We start from the raw sequence: 18,565 nt of genomic DNA, 5'->3' as shown, positions 1-18,565 counted from the left end.
CGTGACCATCCCGACTGCCTGCTTTGGATCGTTGGTGATTTTAATCACACCTCCACTAATATTTCAGCTTCCCACTTCAAACGAACGTGCGGTCTCACGCAAATTGTTAAAGTTCTTACACGCGATACAGGCATCCTTGATTGGTGTTTAACCAGTCATCCGAAACCCTTTCTGTCACCTAAACAGTTACAAAAGCTAGGCTCTAGTGATCATTACTGTTTTCTTGTTCCTCCGGGCATCTTGCCTGCCCAGCTACCGATACAAAGAACCTATCGCCGGGACACAAGAGATAGTTGCATACGAGCATTCGGCGCTTGGATAACAGCTTTCTCGTGGTGTGACTTGTTTTCACTTGAGAGCTGTTTAGAGAAATTTGAATACTTCCATCGTACATTACTGACGTCTGTGAACACGTTCCTCCCTATGCGAAGCTCGCGCACTTGCCCATCAGATAAACCCAGGATTACTAAGAACATTAAAACTGCGATTGACAAAAGGCAAAAATACCTCTTGAAATTCGGAAAAGACTCACACCTGTTTAAACGCTGGCGGAATAACTTCATCCGTCTTATATCGCGGTCAAAGAAGGCGTTTTACAATGCGAAGGTTAAAAGCTTGAACGATTCTAATATAGGACAATGGTGGAAATCGGTGAAATCCCTGTCTGGGATTTCTAGCAAAGAGGGTCAGTGGTACAGCCAGCTGATTGATGGAACTTCAATCGATTCCGTTGATGTCTTTGTGGAGAAGATCAACTCTTTTTTTTGATCTTACGTCATCCTTCACTCCCATCGTATCGTCGGACGTAGCTAATATAACTGTTACCGAGATTCCTGATGAGCTGTATGTGTCTGAGAACGAACCCTACAAAGCACTCGCCTCGACAAAGATCGAGAAAGCCAGTGCTCCAGATGACTTACCAAGTGTAATTCTTAAGGTCTTCGCGTTTGAGTTAGCTCCTGTGGTTGCTAACATTTATAATGCCTCTCTCAAAGACGGCCTCATCCCTCCGTTGCTGAAGTGTGCCATCGTTCATCCCATTCCAAAACAGACCCCGCCCAAGTCTATTGAGGACGATATACATCCGATATCTCTCACGTGTCAGCTTGCTAAAGTATTTGAAGGTTTTACACTCACGCGCGTTCTCCCTTGCAGTTTTAAAATATCTTGATATTAAGCAGTTCGCGGTATCAGGGAAGTCAACAGAGCAGGCAATAATTTACCTGTTGCACCTTGCCTTAGAAGCTTTAGACAAGGGTAATTGTTCTATCAGGTTTTTTTTCGCGGATTTTAAGAGGCTGTCCACCTAAGAACGGATAAGGCAAATTTCGGACCAATTTCCCTGATTTTTACTGTGAAAGTCGATACTTCTATCCCATGAACAAATATTGCTTTTTTTTTTTAATCAGTCCGGTTTTTTCATTTTTACGAGATATTTTTCAAGGTGACCTCAAAGGCACCCAGTTTCCCCCCCCGACCTCCATAATTTAGCTACAAAAGTCGATCGCTGCTGAAGCCGTATTTTCAACTCTAAAAAGCTTTCTATTTTATATGTCTAAGATCAACCCTCTGCCATTACGTTAACGGTCAAATGATTACACTGTATATATTTTTCACTGAGTTACAAATTTTTCAAAATACTTACCTCGAGCACTGAAATTTGTGATGCGTGAGGTACATGTGGTTGAAAGCTATTTTCTCTTATGTGGGACCTGATCTAGAGTCAAATCTATTACAGCCTATAAGCACTTATACCTAATAAGTAAATTATGGAATAGAACTTTTGGGCACTCTTCATGGCGCGCCGCACAGAGCTTTGCAAATTTCACAAATATTCGCCATTTTGATCAAAATCAAAGATAACGCGATCCGACCAACAGGTAAATTTGGGATCTGAGAACTTGTTACAAATCATAAAATAAAACTGAAGAGCGGATTTTTATATTGAAAAATACATATCATGCGACTTTTTCGCCGTTAAGTTGAAAACATTGGTGTTCTAAAGAGGAAAGACCTGTGTTTATAGTTAATAAATTATGCAAATTAGCATTATTTAAAATTGTCCATAAAAATTTTTTTCTACGATGTTCTTAAACACAAAGAGCTGTCTCTTTTAACTGAAGAGCATATTATTCCACACTTCTAAGGCAAGGTATTTTTTGAGTTTATGGCCATTTTCATCTCCCACGAAGCGCTGATTAAGTAAAACAGCAGTGTTTGTTTTGCACGCTTATCGCCAACTAATTCAGTTATCATCAACCACAGAGAAGTGGACATCGAAGATCTTACCAGTAATATTTCCTTAACCTCTCTTCAGTAGCAAGAGATGTTTTTTTTTTTCCGGCAAGACGCAACAGAGCTCGTTTTCCTAACAGCTTCTTTTATCGGTCAGCGGGCAGGTATTGAAGTCTTACGGTATGACTTTTCAGAGTCACAGTATGGCAAGGATTGTGTGATCGTATCCTGTGCCCAATGAAAACATGCATCCGATGTTTCTGCAACGAAGGACACGACATTCTAACAGCGGGAGACATGAGAAAGGCACTCTCTGAGAGACCAGTGAGAGGTACATCTGCGTGCGTATGTGAAGTTGACGAGTCTAAGAGAACCTTAGAAGTGAACAAGATAGATTGTTTTAGCAAGCTACACAACATCCAGTTTGGGGAAAAAAGTATACGTGCGTGGAGGTCGTACGGAATAGGGCGTGGCAAGGAGATTTCTTACCACCAGCTAGTTTCAAGTGACCAATGGGACACCGCCCTCGTTGTAAGTAAGGAGTTCTTCCCTTTTCACAATGCACGTGTGTATGAATACACAGTTCCTGGAGCAGAGGGTTCAAATGAAGACGATGATTTGGACGATTCAAAGATGGACATGTTTGAATGTTCGGAGCCTGGATGCGTGAAGAGTTTCCACACGTTTTCAGAGCTCGATTTACATTTGAACGTAGGGGACCATTGTGTGAAGGATGAAAGGCTGTCAGAAACAGTATATGATAAACTCCGTAGAGATTGGGCAGAGAAGTTTACTACATCAGTCAGCATCACTGACGAACCACAGTACGAAACTAGTACCCACCAGGTTGTACCTCACTCAATGCCTCCAGTAAACACTGTCAGTATGGGCTGGGCCCTACCCAAGCCACGAGCAGGATCCACTAGACTCAGTTGCAAAGTTAAGAATTATTTAACAGCAAATTTTGATCAAGGCGAACAATCAGGGCTACAAGCTGACCCTCAGCAGGTTTCAAATGATACGCGAAAGGCAAGAGACGAGTAGAATAATAGGTTGTTTGACCGAGACGAGTGGCTTACCAAGAGCCAAGTGTAGGGGTTTTTCTCTCGCCTTACAGCAAACAGAAAAAGGCAACGAACACCCTCAGAAATCGAGCAAAATCCGAACGAACTGTCCCTATAGGAAGAGGAAGCTGAACGACAACGGCTGATGGAACACATCCTTAATGAACTAAAGCCGCAGCACCCTCTGTCCTACGATGCCTTTAATCTGTGTGAGTGCGCAAAGGAGAATAAGCTTAGTCTTTTTAATGTAGCAATGCTCAAAGAAATCTTCTCGTTTTTTGAAGTACCTTTTAAATCGAGAGACAGGAAAAAAGACCTTATTGAGCAACTGATGTCATTTATACAGGAATGCCAATGCTTTAATTAAACTATATCAGAAGCTGCATAGCCCAGGAAAACAAATGATGGTGTCTGTGGAGCGAGTTTGTTTTAGAACAATAGGCACAGCCTCAAAGTAACCTGATAAACAGTTGTACTCAGCGAATTAACGTACTCACTTCTGAGAAAATTCGCGAAAATCTCTCAAAATTTGTCGTTATTAAGTTTGTGGCGATGTTCTTAACTCGCAAAAATTAAAAGAGAAAAAAGAAAGTAAAAAAAATACTACCCTGACCGTGGGAGATGTTAATAGCATTTACGCGTAAATATAGGTTTGTGATTTTCTTAATTTCGAGAAATTAATGATATGTGAATTTTGCAGGAGTTTATTAAAATGCCAGTTTCGATCATTTGTATTATTTTTCAATTTCTCCCGGCAGGATTCTCCTACTCTCGATGACTCAATCATATTGCATATCTTCGGGATTCGCGTTTGGTTCGATGACAAGACAAACCTCTGAAACTAGATGTTGCGTGACCAGGTGTAACTGACTCAGTCACGTTGAAAAAGTAAACATGTAAATTTCACCTCTTCAACAAATACCGTTTTGAAATGATGAATATATGAATACAGTATATTGGAACTGCGGAACGAGAAGAAGTTCATCGCAATTATAGACGAAACTTTTAATTTGCGAAAATAAACCTGAAAAATTCATGCTTGAACGTAATTCGAACCCTTGACTTTAGCAACACCGCCGGTTCAGCGCTCTTACCCTTAGGCTAACAAACCAACTGTGATGCCAGTCTACAAATGATGACGAACAACTTGCTAACCACTTAAAAGGAAAACTTTGGCAAATAGCTGGAAGAAATGGTCAAATCTAGCAAATTGGCCACAATAATAAACATGAGTGAAATGAATAACTCTTTCAACAATAAATTCCGTTGGCACGTCGTTGATAACTGAAAACAAAGGCTAGCGCTCTTGAACATTAAGTAAGTTTCTCAAGTCCAAAGGGGATACAACAGTAACGTTTCCACTTCTATAGAAACTATTGTTTGCATGGTCAAATATTGCTACGGAAACTATTTTGGACGCGTGTGTCGAAAAACAAGGAACGCATGCAGCTAATTTTGCATATGACTACAGAGAAAGATTATTCTGAAACATTTCCTCCATGCCATGTAAAACGGACAAAACAATATTTTTATCGATTTGATACTTCATTAAGGAGTTGGTACTTTATCTTCAAGCAGTTTTAGGCCGTTAGGGCTTAGAGATCGGATTCATGTGCGGATCGCGTTATCTTTGGTTTCGATCAAAATGGCGAATATTTGTGAAATTCGCAAAGCTCTCTGCGGCGCGCCATGAAGAGTGCCCAAAAGTTCTATTCCATAATTTACTTATTAGGTGTAAGTGCTTATAGGCTGTAATAGATTTGACTCGAGATTAGGTCCCACATAAGAGAAAATAGCTTTCAACCACATGTACCTCACGCATCACAAATTTCAGCGCTCGAGGTTAGTATTTTGAAAAATTTGTGACTCAGTGAAAAATATATACAGTGTGATTATTTTACCGTTAACGTAATGGCAAAAGGTTGATCTTAGACATATAAAATAGAAAGCTCGTTAGAATTGAAAATACGGCTACAGCAGCGATCGACTTTTGTAGCTAAATTATGGAGGTCCGGAGGGGAAACTGGGTGCCTTTGAAGTCACCTTGAAAAATATCTCGTAAAAAGTGAAAAAACCAGACTGGTTCAAAATAAACGCAATATTTGTTCATGGGATACAAGTCTCGACTTTTACAGTAAAAATTAGGGAAATCGGTGAAGATCCGAAATTTGCATTATCCGTTCTTAGGCGGACAGCCTCTTAAGAAGGGGTTCGACCTAATAGACCACATCATATTGTTAACCAAGCTATCTAAATATGAGATCCATAATTGCCTCATAAGGTGGATAGCTTCCTTTCTGCACGAGCGATCCCAGGTTACATGCATTGGTGCCACCTTTTCTTGCGCGCGCACGTTACGTGGCGGTGTCCCTCAGGGCACGAAGCTTGGCCCTCTACTTTTTGCGGTCATGTTGAACGATCTTGTGAGTGCCTGGGCTCGTCGTACTAAATACGTGGATGACCTCACTGTCATCGAGATAATTCCTAGAAATTCCCCCTCTGTATTCAATTACATCGTAAATGATATCAACTCTTATGCATGTCAGAATAACATGCGCCTCAATCCGCGTAAATGTAAAGTCCTCACGGTTGACTTTCTTCACTATAATAGTTGTGTGCCCATGCCGATCATGGTTGGCGGATCCCTTATCGAGCAAGTTCCGTGGTTTAAACTACTCGGCGTTCATGTTTCGGTGGATCTTACGTGGACGGTGCACATTGACTGGTTGGTGAAGAGGGCCAATCGTAGACTGTTTACGTTAAGGCAGCTGCGTAAGTGTGGCGTTCCACCTGAAGACATCGTTGCCGTATACTGTGCACTTGTAAGATCTATATTGGAGTACGCGTCAGCTGTGTTTGCTAACTTGCCAAAGTACCTGGATAACGCACTGGAAGACGTCCAGAAAAGGGCCCTTTTTATTATATGGCCTGACCTTCCAAACGAACATACGCTTGAAAAGGCCGCCATTCAGACCTAGTCGGCGCGCCGCGCAGCTGCATGCGAGCGGTTTATTCGTAAAATTCACCCTAGCCATCCCTTATACCCCCATATTCATGAGCGGGTACTTCACAGCACAACGCAAATGTGTCTGCGGTCAGGCAAATCTTCTCACCGCACACTTGTCAGAACTGAGCGTTTTAAAAATTTCGTTACCGTTAAGTATCAACCTGTGTAAAGTATTGTGTGTATTTATTTATTTAGGTTTCCAGTGTGTATATTTTTAAAACTGTACCAGTAATTCAGCCTTAGGCTGCAAGTGGTCCGAAATAAACTATATTATTATTATTATTATTATTATTATTATAATTATTATTATTATAACATGGCTAACCAAGGGTAGATGGGGGTAAACGTGGTAGAACATGGGTTACCTAGGGTAAATGAGGGTGAACGTGGTAGAACATGGGTTACCTAGGGTAAATCAGGGTGAACGTGGTAGAACATGGGTTACCTAGGGTAGATAAAGGTGAACATGGTGAAACATGGCTAACCTACGGTCGATGGGGGTAAACGCGATAGAACATGGGTTACCTAGGATAGATGGGGGTTAACGTGATAGAACATGGGTTACCTAGGGTAGATAAGGCTGAACATGGTGAAACATGGCTAACCTAGGGTAGATGGGGGTAAACGTGGTAAAACATGGGTTACCTAGAGTAGATGGGGGTTAACGTGGTAGAACATGGGTTACCTAGGGTAGATAAGGGTGAACGTGCTAGAACATGGCTAACCTAGGGTAGATGGGGGTAAACGTGGTAGAACATGGGTTACCTAGGGTAGATAGGGGTTAACGTGGTAGAACATGGGTTACCTAGGGTAGATAAGGCTGAACATGGTGAAACATGGCTAACCTAGGGTAGATGGGGGTAAACGTGGTAGAACATGGGTTACCTAGAGTACATGGGGGTTAACGTGGTAGAACATGGGTTACCTAGGGTAGATAAGGGTGAACGTAGTAGAACATGGCTAAAGGTGAACATGGGGAAATATGGCTAGCCTACGGTACATGGGGGTAAACGTGATAGAACATGGGTTACCTAAGGTAGATGGGGGTTAATGTGGTAGAACATGGGTTACCTAGGGTAGATAAGGCTGAATATAATGAAACATGGCTAACAAAGGGTAGATGGGGGTAAACGGGGTAGAATATGGGTTACCTAGGGTAGATGAGGGTAACGAAATAATTTGAATATATCAACAAAGTTGAAATGATAAATTAGCCACCGTTACGACTATAAAAGCTGACGTTTCGAGCGTTAGCCCGAGACGAGGATAAACGTGGAAGAACATGGGTTACCTAGGGTAGATGAGGATGAACGTGGTAGAACATGATAATTTCAATATATCAACAAAGTTGAAATTGTAAATTTGGCACCGTTACCATTATAAAAGCTGACGTTTCGAGCGTTAGCCCTTCGTCGGAGCGAATAGAGGAATTGTGCGTTGTGTGTGCTTTTAAAGGCAGAAAATGCAGCTACGTGATTGGTGGGAAAATGGCAACGAGAAAAACACGAATAAATTAGTGGAATGAAAAGCGTTGGTTGATACCTGTGGGATTTAGTCTGCCGGTTTGAAAGACGAGCTTTTGTTCAAGAGTTTTACGGTTTTCCGTGCTACCTAGTTGTAGGGAAAGACCGTAGATTGCCTTATGTTGCTTAGAATGATTATGTAAATTAAAATTTCTAGCGACTGGTTTCGATGTGTCCTTGTCATTCCTCTCCACGTCGCGAAGGTGATCTCGGAATCGGTCACCTACTCCGCTGCCTGTTTCGCCGATGTAAATCTTTTTGCAATAAGTGCAAGTTATGCAGTAGATTACATTGGCGGAGGTGCCATTGTAATCTATTGGATCTTAATGGATCGTTTGGTGATCTTAATGGATCGTTTGGGACTCGATATTTTCTCAGTGTTGTGAATGAAAGGACACGTTTTGCATCGTGCACGAGCGCATTTAAAAGTGCCTGGTTGGTCATTAGTCTCTAAAGAACTTCTGACCAAAAAATTGCCTATGTTTTTGTCGCGTTTGAATGAAATGAGGGAGGTTGCGAAAAGATAGTGCTTGTCTCTGGATCGTTTTAAAGTAATTTAAAGTTTTTGAGAATGATGGATTTAACTGAGTGGTTGTGAGGGTGAAACGTGAGAGTGAATGGAATACGGTCGAAATCTTCCTTTTGTGACATTTGTAGTGCTGAATGTCGATCAATAAGTTGGGCGCGGTGGTAACCCGCTTGAACGACAGAATTAGGGTAACCACGTTTAGCCATCGTAGAACATGGCTAACCTAGGGTAGGTGGGGGTAAACGTAGTAGAACATGGGTTACCTAGGGTAGATGAGGGTGGACGGGGTAGAACATGGCTAACCTAGGACAGATGGTAAACGTGGAGAGTAGGACAGTAAACGTGGTAGGCCACGGGTTACTTAGGGGACACGGAGGTGAACGTGGTAGAACATGGGTTATCTAGGGTAGATGAGGGTAAACGTGGTAGAGCATGGGTTACCTAGTGTAGATGAGGGTGAACGGGGTAGAACATGAGTAACATAGGGTAGATGGGGGTAAACGTGGTACAACATGGGTTACTTACATAGGGTAGATCAGGGTGAACGTTATAGAACATGGCTAACCAAGGGTAGGTGGGGGTAAACCTGGTAGAACATGGGTTACCTAGGGTAAACGAGGATGAACGTAGTAGAACATGGGTTACCTAGGGTAAATCAGGGTGAACGTGGTGGAACATGGGTTACCTAGGGTAGATAAAGGTGAACATGGTGAAACATGGCTAACCTACGGTCGATGGGGGTAAACGTGATAGATGGGTTACCTAGGATAAATGGGGGTTAACGTGATAGAACATGGGTTACCTAGGGTAGATAAGGCTGAACATGGTGAAACATGGCTAACCTAGGGTAGATGGGGGTAAACGTGGTAGAACATGGGTTACCTAGAGTAGATGGGGGTTAACGTGGTAGAACATGGGTTACCTAGGGTAGATAAGGGTGAACGTAGTAGAACATGGCTAACCAAGGGTAAATGGGGGTAAACATGGTAGAACATGGGTTACCTAGGGTAGATGAGGGTGAACGTGGTAGAACATGGGTTACCAAGGGTAGATGAGGGAGAACGTGGTAGAACATGGCTAACCTAGGGTAGATTAGGGTAAACGAAGTAGAACATGGGTTACCTAGGGTAGATGGGGGGTAAACGTGTTAGAACATGGGTTACCTAGGGTAGATGAGGGTTAACGCGGCAGAACATTGTTAATCAAGGGTATATGGGGGTAAACGTAGTAGAACATGGGTAAATTAGGGTAGATGGGGGTTAATGAGGTAAAACAAAGGTAACTGATAGAACAAGGTTACATAGGAGTTATTGTGCAACATACATGAATGTTATAATACTATAATATTAATGTGTATTAGTTATTGGGACATAATATGGACCTAACTGTTGTCGGTATAACTCAGAATCGGTTCAGGTTAAGCTCATGATGAGTGGAAATAGTGTTGTTTTCAAGGATATAAAAATTAGTTTGGGGCTTTTGATTACTGTACTGAAAAACTAGGCTAAACTTTGTGAAAATCGCAGCATCGGCATTTACGTCAAGACACAATCTAATCAGGCACCCTGTGGTTAACTCCAGAATTCCAAATCACATTTTTAGCAGTTAGCACCGTGTTCGATCAGGTAATCAATACAAGAAGCTAGCCTTGTATAGTTAACGACGATAGATTGGTTTTTATCCCTGTTTTCGTTTCAAATTCTCATCCATTTCCCATGTAAGCTGGCGGAGGGCGTCTGTTTTTCTTTGCATATTTGAACTCATTCAAGTTTTAAGGAAGTTCTAGGGTAAGATTGAGCCTCATTGTGGCATTGATAGAGGAGATTTCAATCATTTATTTAGGTCAAATGTTCTTTGCCGAAGACGTTGAAGACGGGAAGAAATATGATACTGCTGTAGATGAAACGTGCTCACACTAGTCTCCTTCGCAGCCATTGTTTGGGCTCGTCACGCAACGCTCCTTCCCCCGGGAGCGTTGAGTGATGAGCCCAAACAACAGCTGCGAAGGAGACTATTGTCACGCAAGGGTGAAATTATTTCAATCACAAAAAAAACATTTTCGTCGCCCCCTCTTGCGGTTTTTCGGCCCCAAAATCAAGGATAAATATATAAATGAAATTTGTTTATTAGATAACATAGAATATGTTACTCTGAAAGAGTACGGCTAGTGTTCCACTGAAAAGTAGAGATACAACTGTAGGAGGACTCATCTACGGTGGCTCTCAAGGGCCATTCACCTACAAAAATTTTCATGACTTTATCGCGAGATAAGTTTTGCTAAGTCCATTCATTCAAAAAATTTGTAATCAACGTTATCGCGCGATAGATAAACTTATCGCGCGATGGAACAGCTGATCGCGCGATTGAACAACTTATCGCGCGATAGAACTACTTATCGCGCGATAAGTTGTTCTATCGCGCGATAATGTTGACTGCAAATTTTTTGAATGAATGGACTTAGCAAAACTTATCGCGCGATAAAGTCATGAAAATTTTTGTAGGTGGATGGTCCTTGAGAGCCACCGTACTCATTCCCACCGGGAATTAATGTAAGTAAAAAATTTGTAATTAACTATATCTATATTGAGTGTTCATCCTTAGGACCCTCGTCCGGTGGAGCTCTTCTTCAATCCCTGTCCTCTTGTGACAAAGAGCAATTACCTCCTTTGATCTTTAACCCGCCTGAATATTTTGTAAAAAAAGTCAAGAAAGATATTCTTCAAATGAAATCAGTTGTTAAGATGCTGGTCTTAGACGAGGTACATAAAATTTTTGACCGAAGCTTCAAATTCAGGGCTTGTTACGATAGTTTCAAGACCCTTAAAGACGATTTTTCGGGAATTCCAATCATGGCGCTGACTTCAACGCTCACTGACTCACAGTTAGAAAATCTGGCCAAAAATTATCTACGTTCGCCTGTTCTTATTCGGGGAAGTGTCAACAAAAAGAATACCAAATTGAACATTGAGCAGTATCAAACCATCCATAGAAGAGAACGCGATGATACGTGGGATGGCGTTGCCAAAACTTTAGTGGACACTATACAGGATGACTACGCCATTGTTTACATGGATTTTAAGGTTGATGTCGAACGTCTTGTCAAGGGTTTGATAAAAGCTGGGTTAAAAGAAGTAAAAGCGTACCACGGCGGGATGCCAAGTGAAGCGAAGAACAAAGCGGACAGCGAATTTCGAAACAAAGAATTTCAGGTCCTTGTCGCTACTGAATCGTACGAAGTTAGAACCCACAACCCTCACGTTAACCTTGTTTTGCGAATTGGATGCATGCGAAATATGGCGGTATTGATGCAGGAGTTTGGTCGTGCAGGTCGAAACAGCGAGTCTTCAGACGGTATTATTATGGTAAATGAAAGCGTCGACGATCAGCGTTTAATCTATTGGATAAAGGAATGCTCTCGGGAAGAAATCCTTGATAAGAAATCAGAATATGAACAATGCTGGAAATGGCTGTATGGTTTTCTGGCTGGAACTTGCCTTCGAAAGAGTCTATTAGAGAATTTCGAGTCCACAAATGTATTTGAGTTGGCCGCTAGTGGTGAGTGTTGTTCCAGCTGTGACATTTCATCAGCCAAGAAATTTAACCGTAAAGAAACTGCCGCTCTTCTGCTTAAAGCACTGGAAGAGATAGCAAAGCTACCAATAATTAAGTCTGGAGTCAGCGAGGAAAACGTGATATCTTGGTTGCGCGGTTCTAAGAGAGGTTGGATAACCTCGTCTGATATCCAAGACCACTTAGATGCATCGCAAAGTTATTCCAAGGGAGCGCATCTGGATGGTATACTGCTTAAGAAGGAATGGTGGTCAACGCATTTACACCAACTTGTATATTTTGGTTTAATAAAAATTTCATTCAATATTAATCGTGGACAGAACTTTACAAAGGCCTCGCGATCTTATTCGGTTACAGAGCAAGGAGTAGCATTCCTTTCGAATCATTATGACATATTTGTACCTCATCCTGACAGTTTTGAGGATACAAAACAAAAGCGAGTAGTTGCCAGAAGAGTTAATAACGAAAAAGAAGCTGCGTACAGAAACAAACACTACTTGCCGAGGATAAGAGAGCAACTGGCAAAGTCCACGAACTGGTTTGCAGTCAAAGAAAAATCTGCCTACGAATACCCCGGTTTCGATTTCCCCTCTGACCAAATTGGACACTGCCCTGATCCAAAGAAAACCGGTATTGGATCTTGCCAAAGACCACATTTTATGTGGGATGATTGTCAATTAACGAGGAGAGGGACATCTACTCAAAAGGTGCATTTGAAGATAGATAACGTAAACACCGAGGTATGGGTCAGGCGTGCATTTTGCGAGGGCGTAAAAATATGCACTGTAAGCAACCGACAACGGCGTAGCAAATGCAAAGAACATGCCGCAGAACACACCCTAAAGGTAACAGGTAACTGTCCCGCGCAAATTGTATATGTGTGGCCGGTTGAAGGAAGAAGGTGGATTGGGTGCCTACCGGGAACAATTCATAACCACATGAAACCAGCACCTCGCGTCATATCGCAAACTGTAAAACTCGACATCCAAACAGCAGTTAAAAAGGATTGCTCCCTCACCACGAAACAACTTCAGAAAGGTCATGGAATTGGTTTCATTCCTGTGGAAAAATCCCCTGCAGCATCAAATCCAAGCAGGATTAGGAGAGAGAGGCAGATGGTACTAGAAGAAAGATCTAGACTTAACCCAAATATCATACCTTTAGTACAAGTGCTGCAGTTTGAAGACTTCAGGAAGGAGTACGAGAATCGGCACGACTCTGTCGATGGAGAATTTCTCGTTAAAGTAAATGAAAAAATGGGGAAATACTAAATGGAAGGTAGGGAATATCTGCTTTCACCATCAAGAAATTTTGCCTTTTTCCTTGCGCCATATTAAGCAGAGCTGTTGAAGGACAGCAAGGATTTATACGTAGACATAACGTACACAAATAATAGCGGATTCCCATACCTCCTAAATATGGCAGCATTCAACGAAATAACGTTGAGTTAGAACGCAGTGGCCAGAGTTCTTCTGAATAAGCAGGATGGCGATGCTTATGCAACAACCACATCCGAAGTATTTGGCCATGTCAGAAAAATCCACCCTTCCTTTAAAAATGGTCATAACCTTCGCCAGATAATGGTGGATTTTGACCAGGCCGAGTACAATGGTTTTGAAAGAAGCATGGGAACGGAAGTAACAGAGAAGATCATGCGTGGCTGCACGGTTCATTGGAAAACTTCAGGGAACCGTGTCAGCGATATCGTGACTAAAAGCAAAGAAGAGCATAGCATCTTTCGCCACTTAGGTCATGCCATCCAAGACGTTGATCAACAGGCTGATGTTAGGCTACCATTTGACGTTCTTTGTGGCAAGAGGAGCGTGATTCATGCTAAACATCTGCTCTCCCCACAACTAGCTGCAATTTCCAATCAAATTAATAACCGTCACTGGTCGAAATCTGCTCACTGGGTGAAATGGTGGTCTAGGCACCGAATTCTTAAGATGTTTTGTAAGGCATTCACTCTACGTGATACTGAAGACTGGGAATCTACAGCGAATACCAACAATCCCGTTGAGTCTTTAAACCGCCAGTCCATCGGTGAGGGATGTAGCAATATCTCAGTATTGATGAAGAATATCTACTTGGAAGACCGGCTACATGCCGTGAAGATTGTAGCTTACGAACAAAGCATTAATATCAGCTACGAAACCAGCAGCCAGGAAGAGAGAGAGAAGAGGCAGAAGAAGAGGAAGCGATCTCGCCTTAGTTTGAGAGGAACCTCTGGCTCGCAAAATGACCCTAAAGTGCATTTGGACCAAACACCACCTGATAAAAGGGCAAGACTCAAGGCAAGGTCATCCAGGAAAAAGCTGGGAGAGGCAATGATTGGAAAGAGAGTTGAAGTGGAATATGAAGAGAAAGTTGATGGGGAAACAAAGTATCTTGGATGGATATGTGGAACTGTTATGGAATATGACAAATTTAGGGGCTATCTTGTTCAGTTTCCAGATGATGTGGACTGGATACCTAGTCTAAGAAGCAAGGACGTACGAATTTTAGAGTAGTGCTTTTTTTGTTCTTTTTAACATAATGGGGCACTGTGCCGAAAGAGTTAAATCATGGGAGTGACAATTCTAACAAACGTTGTTTGAGCAACACCATGTGGAACTTTGAGTCCTCCCGGAAATTTTGAAGATCCTTCCGAGTGTTTCGGTGACATTCTTGTAAAATGTCAAAACTTTGCTCTTTTTTTCTGCGTATCCGAGAACTATGTCATATTTCCCATCAACAATCCCGAGTCTTCTCGATTCTTTTGTTTTTCTCCCTAAACAGGCCTTGTTAGAGTTGTCACCCCTATTGTAACCTCCTTTTTTAGTTCATCAATTTGTTAAATTTTGCTCAAACGATAGCCAGACTCGCCTTAACGAAGAGGTACCAAGGGTCTGCACTGTTATTGCAACTGCTGCATGTCGTATTTACTTTTTCAACAAAGCTTTAACATTGTTTGTTCCCTTATCGCTAATGGTATCCCTAAGTACTCTCTCTAAAGTACGTCACCCTTGCACACACTAAGATTAACATTAACTGAGTAGAAGCTTGATCGTTGACTTTTAGATACTAAATCTGCAGTCTTTTTGGATTTACCGATCAAAATCATGCTCCAATGCCCTGCCCAAGTGCAAAATTTTAGTGGGTCTCAAAGGAGTTAACCGTTAGCCTTAAAACGGCCAAAAAATTAGCTGTTAGCCGTAAAAATTGACAAATTTTAACCATCAGTCGTAAAAAAAGTTAACCGTTAAAAACTTAGCATTAGCCATATAAAATGGCCAAAATTTCAACCGTTAGCCGTGAAAGCCATCTTCCCATGGAGACCCTCATTTGATAGTCACATCTGCTGTAAAAGGCAAGATCGGTGACGACCGTGACTTTTTAATTATTGACCAGCATTTGCTGTGACTATTCAAGCTTCAAAACCTAGACCTTGTAGATCCTATCTTCTGAGCCATTGCTTTAAGTGCCTCCATATTAAAAGGTAAACCACTAGTTTTCCCACTGGATGGACTTGACTCTTCCGGTTCAAATTCCCTTCCCCACCTTGGTAAGATTCAAAGGACGACAGTCAAAAGCCTGTGGGTTGCTCCAGATGTGAAGCTGCGAATTAATCGTTGTATAACGTCACTGACACCTATTCAACATTTTTTGAACGTCAAAATCTAAAAATAGGAATGTCAGCTAGTACGCTAAGCAAAAACAATTCGATTGAGTTAACGACCACACGTACATAAAAAAGACAAACTTGGGATCATGAGTGACTCTTTCTGTACAATGAATTTCAAGCAGAAAAACGCAAGCACGAGGCAAAAAGGTTGCAAGGACATGTATTTTGAAACAAAACAACTCAGTGAGAAAATAAAATCTTGATTAAAATACCTCGAGCTTGAAGGTTGTAACAACTTATTATATGGCAGGATAGTCTTGTGGTAAAATCCGAGCGTTCTGATTAGTTCTTACTTGACCGGGATTTTGCCGCACGGACCGTACCCATGGAAGCGATCATAAGCCGTGTATTTGAGCTCGCGAAAGCCGGAAAATTAAAAATTTAATAAAATGTTTTCCTGAGTTCCATATAATAAAATACTTAGTAACATCATCACTTGTTCGAGCTGTATTGGGGAATAATGGCCCTCGGTCGTTTCTGACGGACCTCGCTGCGCTCGTTCCGTATTGCCTCGATTTCAGGCCAATAATCCTCAGTATGGCCCTCGCGCTAAGTTAATTAGAAGTTATTCAGTGAGGCAACGGCTTATTTGTCTTCCTTAGCACAGCCTCCGAAATAAAGAAGGCTGTCTCATGAAGTCTCTGCAAGCAAACCACAAATTTAAAGAAAATCTTGAATAACGTGCAGTGCCATCATTTTGGCAGTTTGACTAGACCGGCGCTTTGCAACATTTTGGAAAACTTCCTCTAAATAATAGTTTTTAAAGAAAACCTAAAAAAGTTTAACTGATTAGAAAATTGTTCTAAAAATACCTTACTAATTCTGTGATCAGCCTAGCGCGTTATTCATTTAGCGTGACTGGATAACCCTAGTAGAATGCATCGCATCTTTGTGACCCTCTCTTTCATCCAACGCCCAAAGAACAAGGATGCCGAAACAGGTGATCTAGTCCGATTGCTGGAGGGTGCGTTAAGAATTGGCGCTCGATCTAAAATTCAATCTATCATGGCCTCAACATCGATATAGCTGACTGCCCTTAGGTGTCCAGGAACTCTTAATTAGGAAGAGCTTTCTTAACTCAGCTATGATTCTTTGTTTGTATTGGTGATTTCAAATAGCACACCGTTCATTAAACATTTATCGTCAGTTCTAGTTCACCTTGGTATTCTTCTTCTATTTCAATCATTTTGTACTTTGCCTCTGTTTCGTCTTTACTCTGACTATTGATCCTTTTCCAAATTTTTTTTTTATGATAATCGTTTCTTCTCTTTCCTTTGCTCTGCTATAGCTATTTGCTTTTTGTGTGTGTTCTGCTTATTGGCTCTCCTAAGTATGTGCTATCACTCAGTTACTTTCAATTCTGCATGAGATCCCCGCTGCGAAGTTAACAAGTCTCACAGCGATGACTTACTGATAAGAAAAATTATTCCATCGACAAGTTTGTTAAAAACTGATCGAAAACGGTGCTAACTATTAAAATGTGCTTGGAATTCTGGAGTTAACCACAGGGTGCCTAATTAGATTATGTCGTGACGTAAATGCCGTTGCTGCGATTTTGACAATGTTTAGCCTGGTTTTTCCGTGTGAAAATAAAAAGCCCCAAACTAACTTTTATAACCTCGAAAAAAACACTATTTCCACTTATCATGAGCTTAATATGAACCGATTCTGAGTTATACTGCATGGGAAAAATGATAATTGAAAATTTGTTACAAAATGCGATATTTGGATTTTGAAATATTGGTGATTTTCAAAAGCGTTCCGTAAGCTCCAAATGAATTGAAATGGTCCCGTTTTAAATTTAAACCATACCTCTATCCTTCCTATGAAAATTTATGAAATTGATACGAGTTCGCTTTCTTTTGCGCTTTTCATGAGCAAAGTTCATTTGCCTCTACTCGGGGTACCGATTTCCGCCATTTTACGGCTACCAACGCTCGTTTTAGTTTTCGTGAATTTTCTAGGATAAAGAAGCAAATCTGGGGGAAAAAAACTTACCACTTTTCTATGTTTTCTATAAGGTTTCTCTGGGCAAAATATGAAGGTTTCCAATTTTTCCACCATGTGCCATATTTTTCGATCTTCACACGGTCAATTCACAAAGTCGCTCTTAACCAAATAATTTGGATATATCAACAAAGTTGAAATGGTAAATTGGCCACCGTAATGATTACAAAAGCTGACGTTTCGAGCGTTAGCCCTTCGCTCCGACGAAGGGCTAACGCTCGAAACGTCAGCTTTTGTAATCATTACGGTGGCCAATTTACCATTTCAACTTTGTTGATATATCCAAATTATTTCGTTACTCCCACCGACGCAGCCCCAAACAGTTTCTTTCGAAACTATCAGCCTTCGCTCTTAACCAGTTTGACCATTTTCACCAGTTGGATAATTTGACCCGGTTGGGCCACTTACCCTAGTAAGACCATTTAACAGGTTGGACTATCTTCTAAGTTTAACCATTTTAGCTGGTTGGACCATTTTCTCTACTTACACAACTTCTACCAGTTTGATCATTTTATAAAGTTGAACCCACATCATCAATTTTCAACTGAGACCATTTTGGGCAGTTGCACCATTTTATCCAGTAAGATAATTCTAATCAGTTGGACCATTATTTCTCGTTACACCATTTACTACCGTTTGGATCACTGTATCTTTTTTGACCATTTTAACCATTTTTTATCTAGTTGGACCATTTTGAGTTAGACCATTCTACTGGTTGGACCATTCTATCATGTAAGAGCATTTAAAGTAACTAAATCTTTTAAATCAGTTAAATCACCTGAATCCAGGTGTACCCATAATCTATTGTGTTTGCTTATTTGCATGGATGTGCAAGAATGCATGCTTGGATTGCTTTATTTAGAGAGTGGTCAGTGCGCTGGACTCTGGGTCGGTTGGCCCGGGTTCAAGTCCTGGCTGGGGCGTGACGTTGTGTCCTTAAGAAAGACGCCTCACTCACATTGCTTC

The 18,565-nt window shown here is 41.3% G+C and overlaps 1 protein-coding gene across 1 annotated transcript; it reads left to right on the top strand.

Moving 5' to 3' along the window:
• Positions 1-139: 139 nt before the first annotated feature.
• LOC148718850 (uncharacterized) lies at positions 140-4,027 on the top strand. Its single transcript, XM_088741276.1, has one exon. The coding sequence runs from the start codon at positions 2,473-2,475 to the stop codon at positions 3,277-3,279; it is 807 nt and encodes a 268-aa protein (XP_088597402.1). The 5' UTR covers positions 140-2,472; the 3' UTR covers positions 3,280-4,027.
• The last annotated feature ends 14,538 nt before the right edge of the window (positions 4,028-18,565 follow it).

The sequence above is a fragment of the Stylophora pistillata genome, chromosome 12, assembly GCF_964205215.1.
Source record: "Stylophora pistillata chromosome 12, jaStyPist1.2, whole genome shotgun sequence".
NCBI lineage: Eukaryota > Metazoa > Cnidaria > Anthozoa > Scleractinia > Pocilloporidae > Stylophora > Stylophora pistillata.
Note: the sequence above shows the minus strand (reverse complement) of the source record. Positions and strands in the feature narration are given on the sequence as shown.

Bases quoted from the DNA above. Each gene is read 5' to 3' on its own strand.
- LOC148718850 (XM_088741276.1), top strand. From the start codon at position 2,473: ATGAAAACATGCATCCGATGTTTCTGCAACGAAGGACACGACATTCTA.